At 42.2% G+C, this 16764-nt stretch overlaps 1 protein-coding gene across 2 annotated transcripts in view; it reads right to left on the reverse strand.

Moving 5' to 3' along the window:
- LOC131686145 (fibronectin type-III domain-containing protein 3A) overlaps positions 1-16764 on the reverse strand; it is a 223575-nt gene that overhangs the window by 162347 nt on the left and 44464 nt on the right. For both annotated transcript variants that reach the window (XR_009304941.1, XM_058970324.1), the window contains exon 2: positions 14758-16225. Coding sequence is in view for 1 of the 2 variants with exons in the window: in XM_058970324.1 (XP_058826307.1) it covers positions 14758-15481 (724 nt within the window). In the remaining variant the exon portion in view is untranslated. The remainder of the gene's footprint in view (positions 1-14757; positions 16226-16764) is intronic.

Here is a 16764-nt window from a genome sequence, read left to right on the forward strand (position 1 = left end):
TGGCCACCATCCTCGGTTCCGGAAGCCCCGGCGGAAGTATCTAAATTCAGAATAACAGTCACATCGGTTTCTCGGAGATGGCTAAACCGATTCGACTAAACTTGGCCTCAAATGAAAGGTATTGCGTCCCCGTAAATGGCTATTTAATTTCATCCCGATCCGACTTCCGGTTCCGGAGTTACAGGTTGTGGCGTGCGATCACATAGCAAATTGTGATTCAAACCGATACTCCGATGAAAGCAAAAAAGGTAAAAATTTCGCTAAAATGTCTCTCAAACAACTTAAATTTGCTGTTCTAGGTCACCGACGGCCAACCAAACTTTCGTTGACTACATTGACCACCATAGACGGTTCCGGAAGTGCCCGGGAAAAGCGGCCATCTTTCAAAATTTACGAACTCGCATCAGTTTCCCGGAAATGGTTGGGCCGATTTTCACAAACTTAGTCCCAAATGATAGCTATAATATCCCCACAGATGTCTATAAAATTTCGTACGGATCGCTTATATGGGTCCGGAAATATAGACTAAACCGTCCGGTCACATATAAAATTCCCATATAAGCCGGAACCCAATTTTTTTTTCCAAAGGGGGGACCCCATGAAATTTCAGAAATCGAATTCGTATTTTTGATGCCAAACATCTTTAAAATGCATGAAACGTCGAGATTTTATGTTATCTCGAAAAATTTTTTTTATAAAAATCGACTTTTTGGGACTTTGCCGATTTTGCACCTTTTTTCAGTTCAATATTACCGTGGCTGTTTTTTCTTTTTCAAAATTTTAGAACTCGAATAATGATTTATTTTCCTGTATATAGTTGTCATGTGATGTATAATAATAAAATGTAATATATGCATTTAAAAGCTTTCAATGAATATAAACAACGCACACATTCTCGTGATTCATGATTGAGAAAGGCACAATTGCACCGCTAGGTGGATTAAAATAGGTTTTTTTTTTAATCTCCGATGCACTTTTTGATTTGACCCTTATGTATTGTTGAGCAGTGGTGGCTTCATGTTGGACAGCTTGTCCGTTGCAGTGTTTTGACTCTGAAATTATTGTTGCAGCTCAAGTTAATTTTGGGGGCTCAAATCCAACTACATTCAGTGGATCTACACAACAATAGTTGAACCAATACTGTCATATGGGTGCATTGTGTAGTGGCAGAAGGGAGACGTCACAACAATCCAGTCAAAGTAAAACCATCTTCAGAGGATGGTCCTGATGACAATGACTAGTGGGATCGCGACAACACCTACTGCTCCTCTAGAGGCACTCTTGAACATAGAATCACTATAGACGAATTTCGCGCCAAATCGTATTCAGAGTTGGCAGCACCCTCTCAGATTTTAATGAAACTTTCTGTACATGAAGACTTTGTCACAAAAAGCCACTTTGAATATGTTGTTTTTCCAAAAATGATTTTTTTTTGTAATTCGTTTATTTGACACGGCTCATAGCGGTAGCTTAACGGAGCCGTGGATCTTTTATATGTTTGCAAATGTAAAAATAAAAATATAAACAAATATCATATTAATATTGGATCTCGTGCGCGCAACTTTTTATTGCGAGCGGAGACCTTCTTTCGCGCGGTTGGCTGGCAATCTGCATCTGGGGGGTCATTTCATTCTTTTTTGTTTTTCACTTCCAGGTCGAAGCCGGCTTGGTGTCCGCGATCAGATGTTTTTCCCTGTTTCTTGCACTTATTGTTGACCAGGGTAAATCCGTCACAGTTATTGTTATCCTTGCCAATGTTGCTTACAGTTGACTTTGCGGTACTGGATGCTTCTTTTGTGGTTGTCATTATAGTCTGTGCAACTGCTGCCACAAATTTGGCCACAGTTTGTGGTTCAGACATTGGTATTGAAAATTCTGTTTTGGGTTGGTTTACCGTAGATGAGTTGGCAATCGGTTGAGATGCGTCTTCCTCTGCATCTTCCGCGCAAGCTTGTCCATGATGAGCTGTCTGATTACAATACTTGCACGTAGGAGTTTGCCCCTCATGGGTGCATAGCGTAGTTTGCATAATTGAAGTTCCGTGAGTTTTGAGTTTTATTGTCAAGTAGGAGGGTATAGGCCTTTCAACCCGCATCCTCACTACAAAAACGCCGTTAGGAGTACCCGAGAAGAAGTTTCTCCAAGTATCAGGTGTAACGAATTATACTTCTCCGTATTGCGACATGCATTTTGTAATTGGCTCAGGAGGGGTACGAGGTGGTAGGTCATATAACCTTACATCTATATAATCATTTTCAATATATACGGGAATCTTAATTCCAACATTGTCACTTTCAACCACGTGTTTTAAGTTGTTGTTCAAAATGAAACGCTCGGCTTGTGCTAACGTGTTGAATGATATCAATACTGCACTGCGAAGATGATGATACTGAAGGTACAACACTTTCGTAAATCTAAGTTGCATTTTTACCTTCAGAAGGTATTCCACTTCACTAAAACTCGGTCGCTTTAAACAAAATTTAAAGTCAACGACCGCAGCGTTGGGTCGGAGTAGAGCTTTTTCGTCAACTTTGCTCATGATGACAAGAATAATCCGATGTTTCCTTTGTTCTCGAGACAATGCACACTAGATCGAGAGACTTGTTGTTCACTTGGCTCGATTGTACGTCTGACTGCGGCAGAAGTAGAAAGTAGACTGTTTCCAAAAATGATCTAGACTGTCTTTTGAAAAGGGCCAAACTTTTTATCCCATTTTTTTCAAATGGCTATAGTATAAAAATGACGAATCCAACAAAAAAAATGTTGTAGTGGTTTTCACAAAATTAGTCAAATTTTCCAATAAAAATATTGAAAAAATTCTTCATTAATTCCTACACTGAAAAAAATCGATTTTAAAAATTTTAAGTCGATTTACAAAAAACCCATTTTTGATTTGGATGAAATTTCGTCGCAAGATAGATAATTATGTTCCCTACCTACCGTCAAAAGTTCAAGTTGGGCACTTTTGAGGAAAAAAAGTTATTTTAAAAAAAACTTTTTCTTGTACAAACTGATTTTTTTTCTTCAGTGTATTTTTATCGAAAACTAAATGAAAGTCATAATCATCTCAAAATGCAATAAAACTCAGTTTGTGAGAAGATATTGTCTAATTTAGCATCTAAGCATATTTTTATTAAGGGGTTAACTACTTTTTCATTTTTCATGAAATCGAATTTTTTTTACTACTTTATCTGAAAGTACAACTTCTTGCGAATGGTTTCCCAACTTTTATAAAGATCCCAGAAATAGATCGAAAGCTACAGCGCTTCCAAGCGCGCTTCGTCTACCAAGGCAGGTGGAAATTTAAAATTTTAAACTCGATTTTCTAGAAATGTCGTTTTACTAAAAATGGTTTTTCCGTGATCACGATTACCGAAAAACTACTCAATCAATTTTCTTATTTTTTTTTTAATTGATCGTAATTAATTCCTTTTTTATTCATAAATTTTTGTTTCATGGATAAGAATTTTTAATACAATTTTTAGAGCTTAAGACAGCGATTTTTTACTGAAAACGTTCTCGAATGCAGGAAAAAATTATTATTTATTCAACTAATCGTTAAGGTACGAGGATTACTCATATACTAATAAAATTTTTTCGAGTTTTGGGTTTTTAGATGATCTATTGGTCTTCAATCGTGATCACCGCAAACCTCTTAAATAAAAAAGGGTTTCGGGGGAAAAGCCACAGCTCCGCTAATTATCAATTTATTTTTATAAACTTATGCTTGTTTATTTTACTGAAAAATGTACTACCAAAGTATTATAAGTTTGATGTAATGAAATCATTGCTTTATTCCTTTACGTAAATTCAAACTTTCTTGACATTTTTATCACTAAAAGGTATGTAACCCCTTAATCAAGAATCCCATTGAAAAGAGGTTATGTCGTTAAAGAAATATTCTATTATTACTTTTTTATTTTCTTGTTTTGTGCTGAGGAAGAATCAGAGAAAGATTAACCACCACAACATTATGTATTAAATTTTATTTAATTATTTATTTATTTTTATATATTACTTTTTTTCCTTTTTTATTTCGACTATGTTAGTCACATTTTCTTTTTTACGTTTAACGACATTCAATTAGCTAGAGATTACTGGGTAGGGAAAGTTATGAAACTTAGAGCCATAGTACTCAAGTGAAAGCAAGGATGTGAAGTAAACAGATCGGAAAACTAGAATTGGCAGGGTCATTAGAACAGGTTTAATATCGTACGGGCTTAATCTTTGCCTTCTGCTAATGAGGGTTGAGCTTAGGCAGAATAACTACGAATCACCCGAGTTCACTAACATGTGTCCTGATAAAGGTAGACGTATCTATCTTCACTCGGCAAAGTCGGCAATTGTCACGGTAAAGATAGATACGTCTACCTTTATCAGGACACATGTTAGTGAACTCGGATGATTCGTAGTTATTAAACCTGTTCTAATGACCCTGCCACTTCTAGTTTTCCGATCTGTTTACTTCACATTCTTGCTCTCACTTGAGTACTATGGCTTTATATATTACATTGGTCTTAAAACTATCTTCATGCATGCTATTTTGTATTATTTCTATACAAGGAAAATATGTTTGGTTCATCTTCTGAATTAGAATATCTTTTCGTCTCTATTTTGCCCCCAGGAATAGACACAAAACTGTGGAATTTTTGAGTTCTAGGTATTGTTTTGGTGTTATTATACAGCTCTTAAAGTTCTTCTGACATTTTGTTGTGCTGTTCAGTAAATATGTAGTAGAAAATTAATTTAGTGATATATTTATCAGTTTGTTTAACTGTCCAGTTATATAACTCTTGGGGACTTGTTATGGTATTTCCATAGTCGCGAGCAAGACTAGCTTTTTGCCATTCGCTTGAGAGTGCCAGCAATAGCATCACAGGGACCTTTTCCATGGGATGCTGCAACAAAATGCCATTCTGCGCTTAAGGTTGGAGAGAATCGGCAAAAATCGAAAACAAAAAGGAGTTTTTTTTCCACACCGAGTGTTAGATCTTCATAAAAATCAATCAGCAGTACTGTAACAACATTTTGCATAAGCTGATTGATTTTTATGAAGAGTGGTGGAAAAAAACTGCTTTTTTCGTTTTCGATTTTGGCTCATTCTCTCCAACCTTAACTCATACTTTGACTGGAATCTACACAAGCTTGCGAAGTTTTTCTTATTTTTGTATTGTGCTGCTGCTCCATCAGACATAAAATAAATTTTAGAAAAGTTTGTCAATTGTTTCATAAAATTTATCTGTTTCGAGAGGAATAAATGAACTGCAGTCGTCAAGTCTTCCAGTCTTCTTGTCTTCCAATCTTCCAGTCTTCATTCAAGTTTGTTATGAATATATACCAAATTCGTTACTGATAGTTTTTGCATGTATCAGGCAACTAGCAGCTAGGAAAATGGATTCTGAGATGATCATGACTTTCATTGGTTTAGTTTTCGATAAAAATACAATGAAGAAAAAAATCAGTTTGAACAAGGTAAAGTTTTTTTCAAATAACTTTTTTTCCTCAAAAGTGCCCAACATGAATTTTTGACGGTAGCTAGGGAACGTAATTATCTATCTTGGAACAAAATTTCATCCAAATCGAAAATGGGGTTTTTTGTCGTGACTAACGATTTACCTTTCAATATAGGGGCCCCTTTTCAAAATTTCGGAAAAAAAAATGATGTAAAATTTTGAACACTTATATCTTTTGTTGTACTGCATGGATTTAATCAATTTCTTCGGCATTTTGTCGAAAATATTTGTAACAATGTTGTATTAAATTTTGGAATATGTAGTACATTCATTATCAACGAAAAAATAGTGTTTTGAAAAATCTTTCGAAAATGACTCTGAAAAGTGAAAAATTTCCAGCCCAGACCGCACAGAGCCGTCGATGTGGTGCACCAACCGAACAATAAAATGATAAAAAAGTTTTAAATATAGGTCCACTACAGGTTTGCTCATATGATTATTCGTATTGGGTTGCTTGACGAGAGTAGTTAGTGGGGGAGAGCCGGCATATTCGTTTTGGTTATGCCATTAGAAGCCGGACGGAAAGGAAAGGCTCATGCACGACACGAGAACGAGCGAGAAAGCGATAGTAGTGCATATTAACGAAACCGTTACGTACATTTTGAACCTTAATAACTTTCTTTCTACTAAACGGATTGCTCGTCTTGTTTCATAAATCGGAAGGAAAACGTTCGACGCTTGCTACCGATACGTTGTTTGCTATATAAAATTTGTTTAAATAGTTAAAAAACTACTTTAAATGAGAATCAACATTAATGATAAAACCTATAAATAGGGGAGTCGCAGCTTTTCTCAAAGCCAGACGTGTGTAAGACGCAGTGCATAATAGACGTGGTCGTGAGAAGCTGCATCGGACGACCAATCAAATCGGCTACCACCGGAGAGAAGAAGACAAACGTTGGCGGAGGTGGTGGCGGTGAGAAGACCAAAAAGCCGAGGGCTAAGAAACGCAGTCACTGAAAAGGCGGTAGCAACTGCAACTAAAAATGTCACCAAAACATCGAAGGCTGCAGCGAACAAGCCGAAGACCCCAAAGCCAAAGAAGGCCGCCAAACCTGCCAAGAAAGCTGCCCGAAGAAGATAAGTAAATTCACGCGTCTCTAATGTTTCCAACAGTCCTTTTCAGGACTAACAAAACACTTGTAAAGAATTAGTGGTGCTTATTTTCCGTTAGCGCTGTTAATTGTAGATGGATTTGTGTCATAGTTATATGCAAACCGTCCTTAGGATGAATATACAATGGAAAAAGAATTATTAGGAAGTTCCTTTTATTAATTTGTATAATTAAAAATAATTATATAAGAAAATATTTTTCAAATTAATCTACAAACCCGAAGATTTTTGCAATTCTTTCCAAGAAAATCAGTGAATGTGGCAACTCTGCCACTAAGCGAAAGCTACACCAAAACGAATGATGAAAATATTTTCATTTATCGCATGGCCTTCCATCTGCAACGAAAAGTTAATAAATAGGAACCCCTTGTAGCAAAGCGTACTCATTCGGTGTGAGCTGCGAAAGGGGAATGTTCATATGTATGTACGCAGTAGAAACAAACCGTCGACAAGGTTTGAATTGTTTCAAAGATTCTCGTCTTGCATCACCATAGTTATCTACCAACCGTCCTTATTAGGACGAATGCAAAATGGAAAAACCAAAGGTTCTTTTCAGAACCACCATTATTATCATAGAGAATAATTTGACAATTTCCCATGCAAACGTGATTCCGATGAATATCATTAGATTTAAATTAACGTCTCGAAGTGAAGTCACGACGCTCCGGTTATGTGACAGACATTATCCACCCATCTTTTTGTAAATCGACTTTAAATTTTTAAAATCAATTTTTTTCAGTGTAGGAGTCAATGAAGAATTTTTTCAATATTTTTATTCGAAATTTTGACTAATATTGTGAAAACCACTCCTACAACATTTTTGTAGGATTTGCCATTATTAGACTATAGCCATTTCAAAAAAAAATGGTAAAAAAGTTTGTCCCTTTTCAAAAGACAATCTAGATTATTTTTGGAAAAACAAAATATGCAAAGTGGCTTTTTGTGACAAAGTCTTCATGTACAGAAAGTTACATTAAAATCTGAGAGGGTGCTGCCAACATTTGTTCGAGTTGGCGCGAAATTCGTCTCTATGTGTTTTCGAAACAAGAAACACTTTTTTGTGTATACCATCTTAAAATTACTGGACTGTGGAACAATAATCCAATAGATCATGTCACTAGCCACCCAATACTGTCGCCTCACATGGTTACTTAGGACGATTATATACTTGCAACCAGTGACCTTAATGAATTCCTCCTCACGATGAATGGCTGTCTGGTCGTATAGAGCGACAATTGCAAGAATACGTAGTGTTTAGTACAGCACCGTATTCCAAGTCGAAATATTTGCGATTCTGTGTGGCGTACAATCGGTATTTTACCAGGGAATTTTCGGTAAAAAATTTTTATTTTCGCTCTAACAGTTCGGCTGCCCTACACGTACTTCATTCGGCAAACTCAAAATCGAAAATCGCATGTCGAACTTAAATCGAAAATCTTAGCATTTCAAATACTATCTACTTTTTATGGGTGCCCGGTCATTCCGGTGTTACTGGACTAAGAGAAGGCGCTGCGACTGGACTAAGAGAAGGCGCTGGGTGATCAACCCCGGTGGAAACTATGGTCGTACGCAGACAGAGAAGGGGGGGGGGGGTGTTGCTTCGGCAAACCTGGAGCGGAGTGTCTGTTCTCCATATTAGGAGCGGCCAATAACAGCGTATGTTCCCCATGTTAAGGGCGGCTGATCATCGTCCGAGTGCTAGCGAGGAACTCTAAGCCAAACTATGTACCATGGCCCCCCGGAAATTCATGGGGTTGGTTTCAGGCCTTGCAAGCCAGCCATAAAAAATCAAACAACGAACAATCAACTAGATTATACGAACCGGCACAATGGGCGAAGACCAAAGCAAAGAATAAGGACTACCGATGGGAAATTCGGGACGTGGAACTGTAGATCTCCCAACTTCATCGGAAGCACCCGCATACTCTCCGATGCATTGAAGAATCGCGAGTTCGGCAAAGTAGCGTTGCAGGAGGTTTGCTGGAAAGGATCAATGGTGCGAACGTTTAGAGGTAATCACACCATCTACTAGAATTGCAGCGATACACACAAGCTGGGAACAGCTTTCATCGTGATGGGCGAAATGCAGAAGCGCGCGATCGGGTGGTGGCCGATCAATAAAAGAATGTGCAAGTTGAGGATCAAGGGTCGGCTCTTCAACTTTAGTATTAGTTAACGTGCACAGCCCACACTCCGGAAGCACTGATGATGATAACGACGCATTCTACGTGCTGCTCGAGCACGAATACAACGGCTGCCCAAGCCACGACGTCAAAATCATCATAGGAGATTTAAACGCTCAGGTTGGCCAGGAGGAGCAATTTAGACCGACTATTTGGAAGTTTAGCGCACACCAGCTGACGAACAACAACGGCCTACGACTAATTGATTTCGCCGCCTCCAAGAATATGGTCATACGTAGTACTTATTTCCAGCACAGCCTCCCATATAAGTAAACCTGGAGGTCACCACAGCAGACTGAATCACGAATTGACCACGTTTTGATCGATGAACGGCACTTCTCTGACATTATCGACGTTAGAACCTACCGTGGCGCAAACATTGACTCAGACCACTACCTGGTAATGGTAAAACTGTGCCCAAAACTCTCCGTATTTAACAATGTACGACACGGACGCCCGCCTCGGTATGATCTTGGGCGACTGAACCTACCAGAAGTCGCTGCAACATACGCGCAGAATATGGAGGCAGGGTGTGCTCTATGGGGCTCCTTTTGAGGACTGCTGGAACATTATCAAAGCAGTCAAACACAGCTGAAAGCAATTTAGGCGTCCTTCTAATGTATAATTAGTGCTTCATACACTTCATTGTTTTTACATGTTGATTGTTGATAATAGAAGAAATATTTTGCATTGAATTTAGTATTCTGTATTATGACGTGTTGATTTACTAACGCCCGCTCTATAGATACTGTGAAATATCCCTGCATTATACAGTATAAAAATGTAGGAAAACTAAAAAACCCGAAAAGTCCGGATTGTTATACTTCGCTTATATTTACTACATAACATGGCGAATTTAATCATGCTGAGTTTTGGTTCACAAAATTTCACAATTTTGAGAAATTTTATAATGAAAAAGAGTATTTTTTAAAGAAAAATCGATTTATATCCCGATACACATGTCATACATCATTGGAGTCTTCAGAAAAGTTGTGTGTTTCGACGGTATCTAAAACTTTCTAGAATATATGAATGTAGAAAAAATTAAGTTGTAGAAGAGAAAGTTGAAAAATTGATTTTAAGGTGCAACGTACATATCACTTAAGGAAAAATATATAGATGGCAGATATGTTCTTCAAAGTTGTTCAAAATAAATTGCTCTACAAGATTCCGCGCAAAAAAAAATTGTTGGTTGCCGAGCTAAAAAAAAATTTTTTAGGTGACACTTGCACCTTAAGAAAAATTAAGGTGCTTATCCTAAAAGATGTGGGATGTAGTCCTAGGAAACTTTCCTGAAGACATCAAATCATGAAAACATCTGTGAAACTCAGGAAAGACTTTTGACCGTCTTTTTTCAGTTTCGCCCCACTGTGCGTCGTCGGGTATGTGGAACGAAGTCAACGGAACGACTGGTTTGACGAGGAGCGTAGGCTTCGTGCCGCGAGCCGAAATGTATAGGGATACGAATGGAAACATTCTGATGGATGGACGAGAGGTGACTGAAAGGTGGAAGCAACACAACTTTGAACACTTTAACAGCAACGAAGAAACGGATGCAGAAGGCCAAGGAGGCGGAGGAGACTACTACGTCAGTACGGCGGACGATGGAAACTAGCCTATTCCCAAGACGCCATTCAACAGCTCAAGAACAATAAAACAGCTAGTAAGGATGGTATTTGTCTACACGCTGATAGTCAGAATCTGGGAATCCGAACAGCTACCGGAGGAGTGGAAGAAGGGGGTTATTTGCCTCATCTATAAGAAGGGCGACAAGCTGGAATGTGAGAACTATAGAGTGATCACCATACTGGATGCTGCCTACAAAGTGTTATCCCAGGTTATCTTCCGACGCCTATCACCTATAACAAATGAGTTCGTGGGAAGTTATTAGGCCGGTTTTGTCAACGGGTGCTCGACAACAGACTAGATCTTCACCGTGCGGCAAATTCTCCAGAAATGCCGTGAATACCAGGTCCCAACGCAACACCTGTTCGTCGATTTCAAAGCGGACATACGATAGCATCAACCACACAGATCAATGGAAAATTATGAACGAACACGGCTTCCCCAGGAAGCTCACAAGACTAATAAAGCGACGATGGAGGGGGTGCAAAATTGTGTGAGTATATCGGGTGAACTCTCAAGCCCATTCGGATCCTGCCGGGGACTAAGACAAGGTGATGGTCTCTCGTGTCTGTCCCGCCTAGCAAGCAGTGTTACAATCGACGGGGATGTATTGGAGGTAGTGGAGGAATTCATATACCTCGGATCTCTGCCAACGGCTGATAATAATAACAGTCGAGAAATCCGAAGACGCATCATCAATGGAAGCTGTGCCTACTATGGGCTCCAAAAGAAATTGCCAATCAACAAAAAATCACCCACGCACTAAATGTACCTTGTACAGAACGCTGATAAGACCGGTGGACTTCTACGGGCACGAAACCTGGACTGCTCGAGGAGGACCTGCAAGCACTCGGAGTCTTCGAACGGAAAGTGCTGCGTACCATCTACGGTGGAGTGCAGATGGAAGACGGCACATGACTGGGCAGTGCGTAAGCCTCTTGTACCTGAAGGCATAAAATAGACCCCACTTGCGGTCCTTAGCTTCCTGCCCAGTAACTCCTAGTCCTGGCCTCCCCGTGGCGTCGACTGGGATACGAGTAACCTTAGTGAAGATTGGGTAACCAACCCCGGTGGGAACTTTGGTCGTATGCTGACAGGGAAGGGGGGTTACCCTTCTTCGGAAGGTGTAAACCTGCCTGGTGTCCAGGTGGGACCTTAAGCAGTCCTGGCACGATGGCCCACCGGCGAGACAGGTGGTTGGCGTAGGCCCTATAAGCCGCCACTTAAAAAACCCACATAACGAACAATACAGAAGAGAATACGACCCAGAACAATCGGCAACGACCCAGGCGACGAATAAAGGATCACGATTGGAAACTCGGAACGTGGAACTGCAGATCGCTCGGCTTCGCAGGATGTGACAGGATAATCTACGACGAGCTATACCCCCGCAACTTCGATATCGTGGCGCTGCAGGAACTTTGCTGGATGGGACAGAAGGTGTGGAAAAGCGGGCATCGAGCGGCTACCTTCTACTAGAGCTGTGGTACAACCAACGAGCTGGGAACCGGCTTCATAGTGCTGGGCAAGATGCGCCAACGTGTGATCGGGTGGCAGCCGATCAACGCAAGGATGTGCAAGTTGAGGATCAAAGGCCGTTTCTTCAACTACAGCATCATCAACGTGCACTGCCCACACGAAGGGAGACCCGACGACGAGAAAGAAGCGTTCTACATGTAGCTGGAGCAGACATACGACGGTTGCCCTCTGCGAGACGTGAAAATTGTCATCGGCGACATGAACGCACAGGTAGGAAGGGAGGCAATGTACAGACCGGTGATCGGGCCTAACAGCCTGCATTCCGTATCAAATGACAACGGCCAACGATGTGTGAACTTCGCAGCCTCCCGTGGAATGGTAATCCAAAGCACCTTCTTCCCTCGCAAAGATATCCACAGTCATCTGGAGATCACCGTACCAAGTAACAAAAAATCAAATCGACCACGTTCTAATCGACGGTAGATTCTTCTCGGACATCACGAACGTCCGCACTTATCGCAGTGCGAATATAGATTCCGACCACCACCTGGTTGCAGTATGCTTGCGCTCAAAACTTTCGACAGTGCATAGCTCTCGTCGAAGCCGAACGCCGCGGCTAAACATCGAGCGGCTACAAGATGGCAGAGTGGCTCAAGAATACGCACAGCAGTTGGAAGTGGCACTACCAACGGAAGAGCAGCTAGGCGCAGTTGCCCTTGAAGATGGCTGGAAAGATATCCGATCCGCCATAGGTAGCACCGCAGCCACTGCACTAGGTACGGTGGGCCCGGACCGAAGAAGCGACTGGTACGACGGCGAATGCGAGCAGTTAGTCGAAGAGAAGAATGCAGCATGGGCGAGAATGCTGCAACACCGCACGAGGGCGAACGAGGCGCGATATAAACAGGCACGGAACAGGCAGAACTCGGTTTTCCGGACCAAAAAGCGCCAGCAGGAAGACCGAGACCGCGAAGCGATGGAGCAGCTGTACCGCGCTAAAGACACACGGAAATTCTACGAGAAGTTGAACCGGTCGCGCAGGGGCCACGTACCACAGGCCGACATGTGCAGAATCTTCTCACGGACCAGTGTGAGGTGATCCAGAGGTGGCGGCAGCACTACGAAGAACACCTGAACGGTGATGCAGCAGACGACGAGGATGGCACGGTAACGCACCTGGGAGCACGCGCGGAAGACATTACACTACCGGCTCCGGATCTCCAAGAAATCCAGGAGGAGATTAGCCGGCTCAAAAATAATAAAGCCGCTGGGGTTGACCAAATACCAAGCGAGCTACTAAAACACGGTGGCGAGCCACTGGCTAAAGCGCTGCACTGGGTGATTACCAAGATTTGGGAGGAGGAGATTTTACCGGAGGAGTGGATGGAAGGTGTCGTGTGTCCTATCTACAAAAAGGGCGACAAGCTGGATTGCTGTAATTACCGAGCAATCACCCTGCTGAACGCCGCCTACAAGGTGCTCTCCCAAATACTATGCCGTCGACTATCACCAATTGCAAGAGAGTTCGTGGGGCAGTACCAGGCGGGTTTCATGAGCGAACGATCTACCACGGACGCTCTTCGTCAAGTACTGCAGAAATGCCGCGAGTACAATGTGCCCACACATCATTTGTTCATCGACTTCAAAGCCGCATACGACACTATCGATCGAGATCAGCTATGGCAGATTATGCACGAGTACGGATTTCCGGACAAACTGACGCGATTAGTGAAGGCGACGATGGATCGGGTGATGTGCGTAGTACGTGTCTCAGGGACGCTCTCGAGTCCCTTCGAATCACGCAGAGGGTTACGGCAAGGTGATGGTCTCTCGTATCTGTTATTCAACATCGCGCTGGAAAGTGTAATGGAAAGTGTAATGAGAAGAGCAGGGATCGACACGAGTGGTACGATTTTCACAAAGTCCGTTCAGCTACTTGGCTTCGCCGATGACGTTGATATTATTGCACGAAACTTTGAGAAGATGGAGGAAGCCTACATCAGACTGAAAAGAGAAGCCAAGCGCGTCGGACTTGCCATCAACACGTCGAAGACAAAGTACATGATAGGAAGAGGTTCACGAGAAGAGAATGAGAACCGCCCGCTTCGAGTTTGCATCGGTGGCGACGAAATCGAGGTGGTTGAAGAGTTCGTGTACTTGGGCTCACTGGTGACCGCCGACAATGATACCAGCAGAGAGATTCGTAGACGCATCGTGGCGGGAAATCGTGCTTACTTTGGCCTCCGCAAGACACTTCGGTCGAACAGAGTTCGCCGTCGTACGAAGTTGAGCATCTACAAGAATTTGTCGTAACCCTTCCCACATAAAAGTTTTACGCAATTTTTAAATGGTCCCTAACCACGCATTTGTTTTCCCACACCTAAATGTTTCCATATGCTAAGCTTTCGATCTGCTTATTTCACGTTTATATAGCAAAATAAAATGGTGATAGAATATGGCCAGTGCCAGCGTAATTCTATGAAATCAAAAAAGTGCAAACATTGAGGCCATCACCATTGAAAAATGAGCCTAACGTCCATTTTGCCTAATGTTTTTATGCCTAACGTATGTATGCCTAATAGGCATTGCCAATCGTACGTATACCCGACTTACGTATGCCTAGTGAAATACATCCATCATAAATTGGGTTATGAAACTGGCTGTAAAAAGCTTTTCCCTTGGAAAACATTTTTCGGCTTTCAGGACCTGTGTGCCTTGTGAACCTCTTGATTTTCGTAACTCGAAAGAAGCATGTTATATCAAAATTGGGCCTTCAGAGAACTGCACTCCCAGACATTTTCCAACCAATGTTTTATATATTAATAATTTAACAAAAAACTTACCTCGTATAATTTCTCGACTATTCCCGATCTGGAATGTCACCGATACTCCCGGGCTGACGTGGAAGAGAACCACATGCTCCGATGGTTGCGGATGGGCAGCGCAGTAGGGACGTGTTTGTGGTTCGAAACCGGGTCCAAAGTGAAACACCGGTTCCACGATTGGCCATGCAGCTGCACTAGCGGCGGCAGAATGCCCAGCAGCTGCCACACCGGGATTTGTCGGTATAGGTGTCGCAGCAATAGTGGCCGCGGCTCCCGCCGCACTGGCCGTTGCTACCGTAGCTATTCCGTTGATCAGCTGATGATGGTGGTGATGGTGTATATGGTGCATAGATTGAATACGTTGAGGCTGCAAATTTGGAGCCACTTTCAGTGTGGTAGCACCAGTTTGCATCGAAAGGATCGATGCGGCACCGCTTCCATTAGCAGAGGAAGCAGACGATACCTGAACGGTGCGAGCAGTGGGAGCAACTACTGCAATAGCGGCTGTGGTCGTTGTCGTCGGGATCACCGACACTCCACTGCCACCTCCGCCACCCGGTGGTTCCGTCGCCATCTGTAGACGACGATGTTTCTTCACCGTACCTATTTGGTAGTATTGCGTCGTCGGCGGTGGGAAGGAATATTGATGAAAATGTTGCTGCTGTATCTGCTGACCGCCGACCTCTTTCTGTGATAGTATCTGCTGCTGTGGCACGGGGGGTAACAAAGGTGCCTTTACCATCGAAAAGATCTTTTTCCGGGAGGCACCCACACCACCACCGCTTTGGTCTGTAGTTTCAATTATGCTTTTGTCCTTTGTCTTTCCCCACAAGTATCTCGGTAAAGCGCACGCCACTCACAATTCTTCCACTTTTCAGTACGATTACACGTTTTTTAACCAGTGGATAACGAAACTAACAAAAGATAAAAAAACCACGATAACAAGTATAGTCGGATTTCAAAGTCTACAATCTGTTTGACGACATCAGGAATGATATTTTTCCAGCTAGGTTCCTGGGTTCTACAATCACTTTAATTAATTAACTAATTACACTATTATGTATATTCTAACACGTTGTCTCACTTCTTCGTTCACGTCAGCCAGAGGCAATAATTCAACGACAGACGCGACCACTACACGGCGAATGACAGCTACTAAACCAGAAGAGCTAAAGTACTTGTCGTGTGAAGTACTCGCCGGTGACGGAGGGTAGCTGTTATCCCCCCGGCTGAGAAGCTGTGTTCCTAGCTGATGATTTGGCTGCTGTCGTCATTTGGCTGCTGCTCCATCAATTAGCGAATGATCCAATTACGCACATTTTCCGCCCATCGTCGATAGGTGGTATTGTACAAAGGGAAATTGTGTGCGATGATATCGACAGGCCAATCAACGACTTTGCACACTCGCACGATATTCCGCAACAGCTGTGGTTGTTGGAGATGTCGCGCACGTATTCACATAAACTTAAACGAATATAGCAATAACCTGAAAATGGAAGAAAAAATGAATGATCACTTATTTGAAATTTGGCAAGCGCTGGAGAATGGCCACGCGTCTCCATTGCTTAAATTGACAAAATAATAGCGTAGAGCGGTAGTGAATGTTACACAGCCACGTATCCTAAGGCTGGAGAGAGAGAGAGAAAAATCTGCATATTTACTTCCAGATGTTTGCTACAAGTAACCCAACAAAAAGGATATGACGTATGATGACTATTAATAGCTCCAAGGAGGAATCCCATTGCCGCGTGAGGAACCCTTACGACTATGGTCGTAAATACACAGCCAATCGGATTTTGCCACGTTTATCTGCTTAGTTTCATTTTTTTTGCTCGTTTCTCTACGATGCTGGCTGGCTGTTTCGCATTATTGCTTCTACAGATGCGACCCAAAACAAATTTCCTGTTTCTAACGAGTAGCGAGTACATGCTAGTGTGCCATTGACACCATTCGCGCCGTGTGCGTACAACCTAGTCCGGCATGGTCAGTTAAATATTAACCCCGGAACCAAAACAACCAGTAAAG

This window comes from Topomyia yanbarensis, chromosome 2 (genome assembly GCF_030247195.1).
Source record: "Topomyia yanbarensis strain Yona2022 chromosome 2, ASM3024719v1, whole genome shotgun sequence".
Taxonomy (NCBI): Eukaryota; Metazoa; Arthropoda; class Insecta; order Diptera; family Culicidae; genus Topomyia; species Topomyia yanbarensis.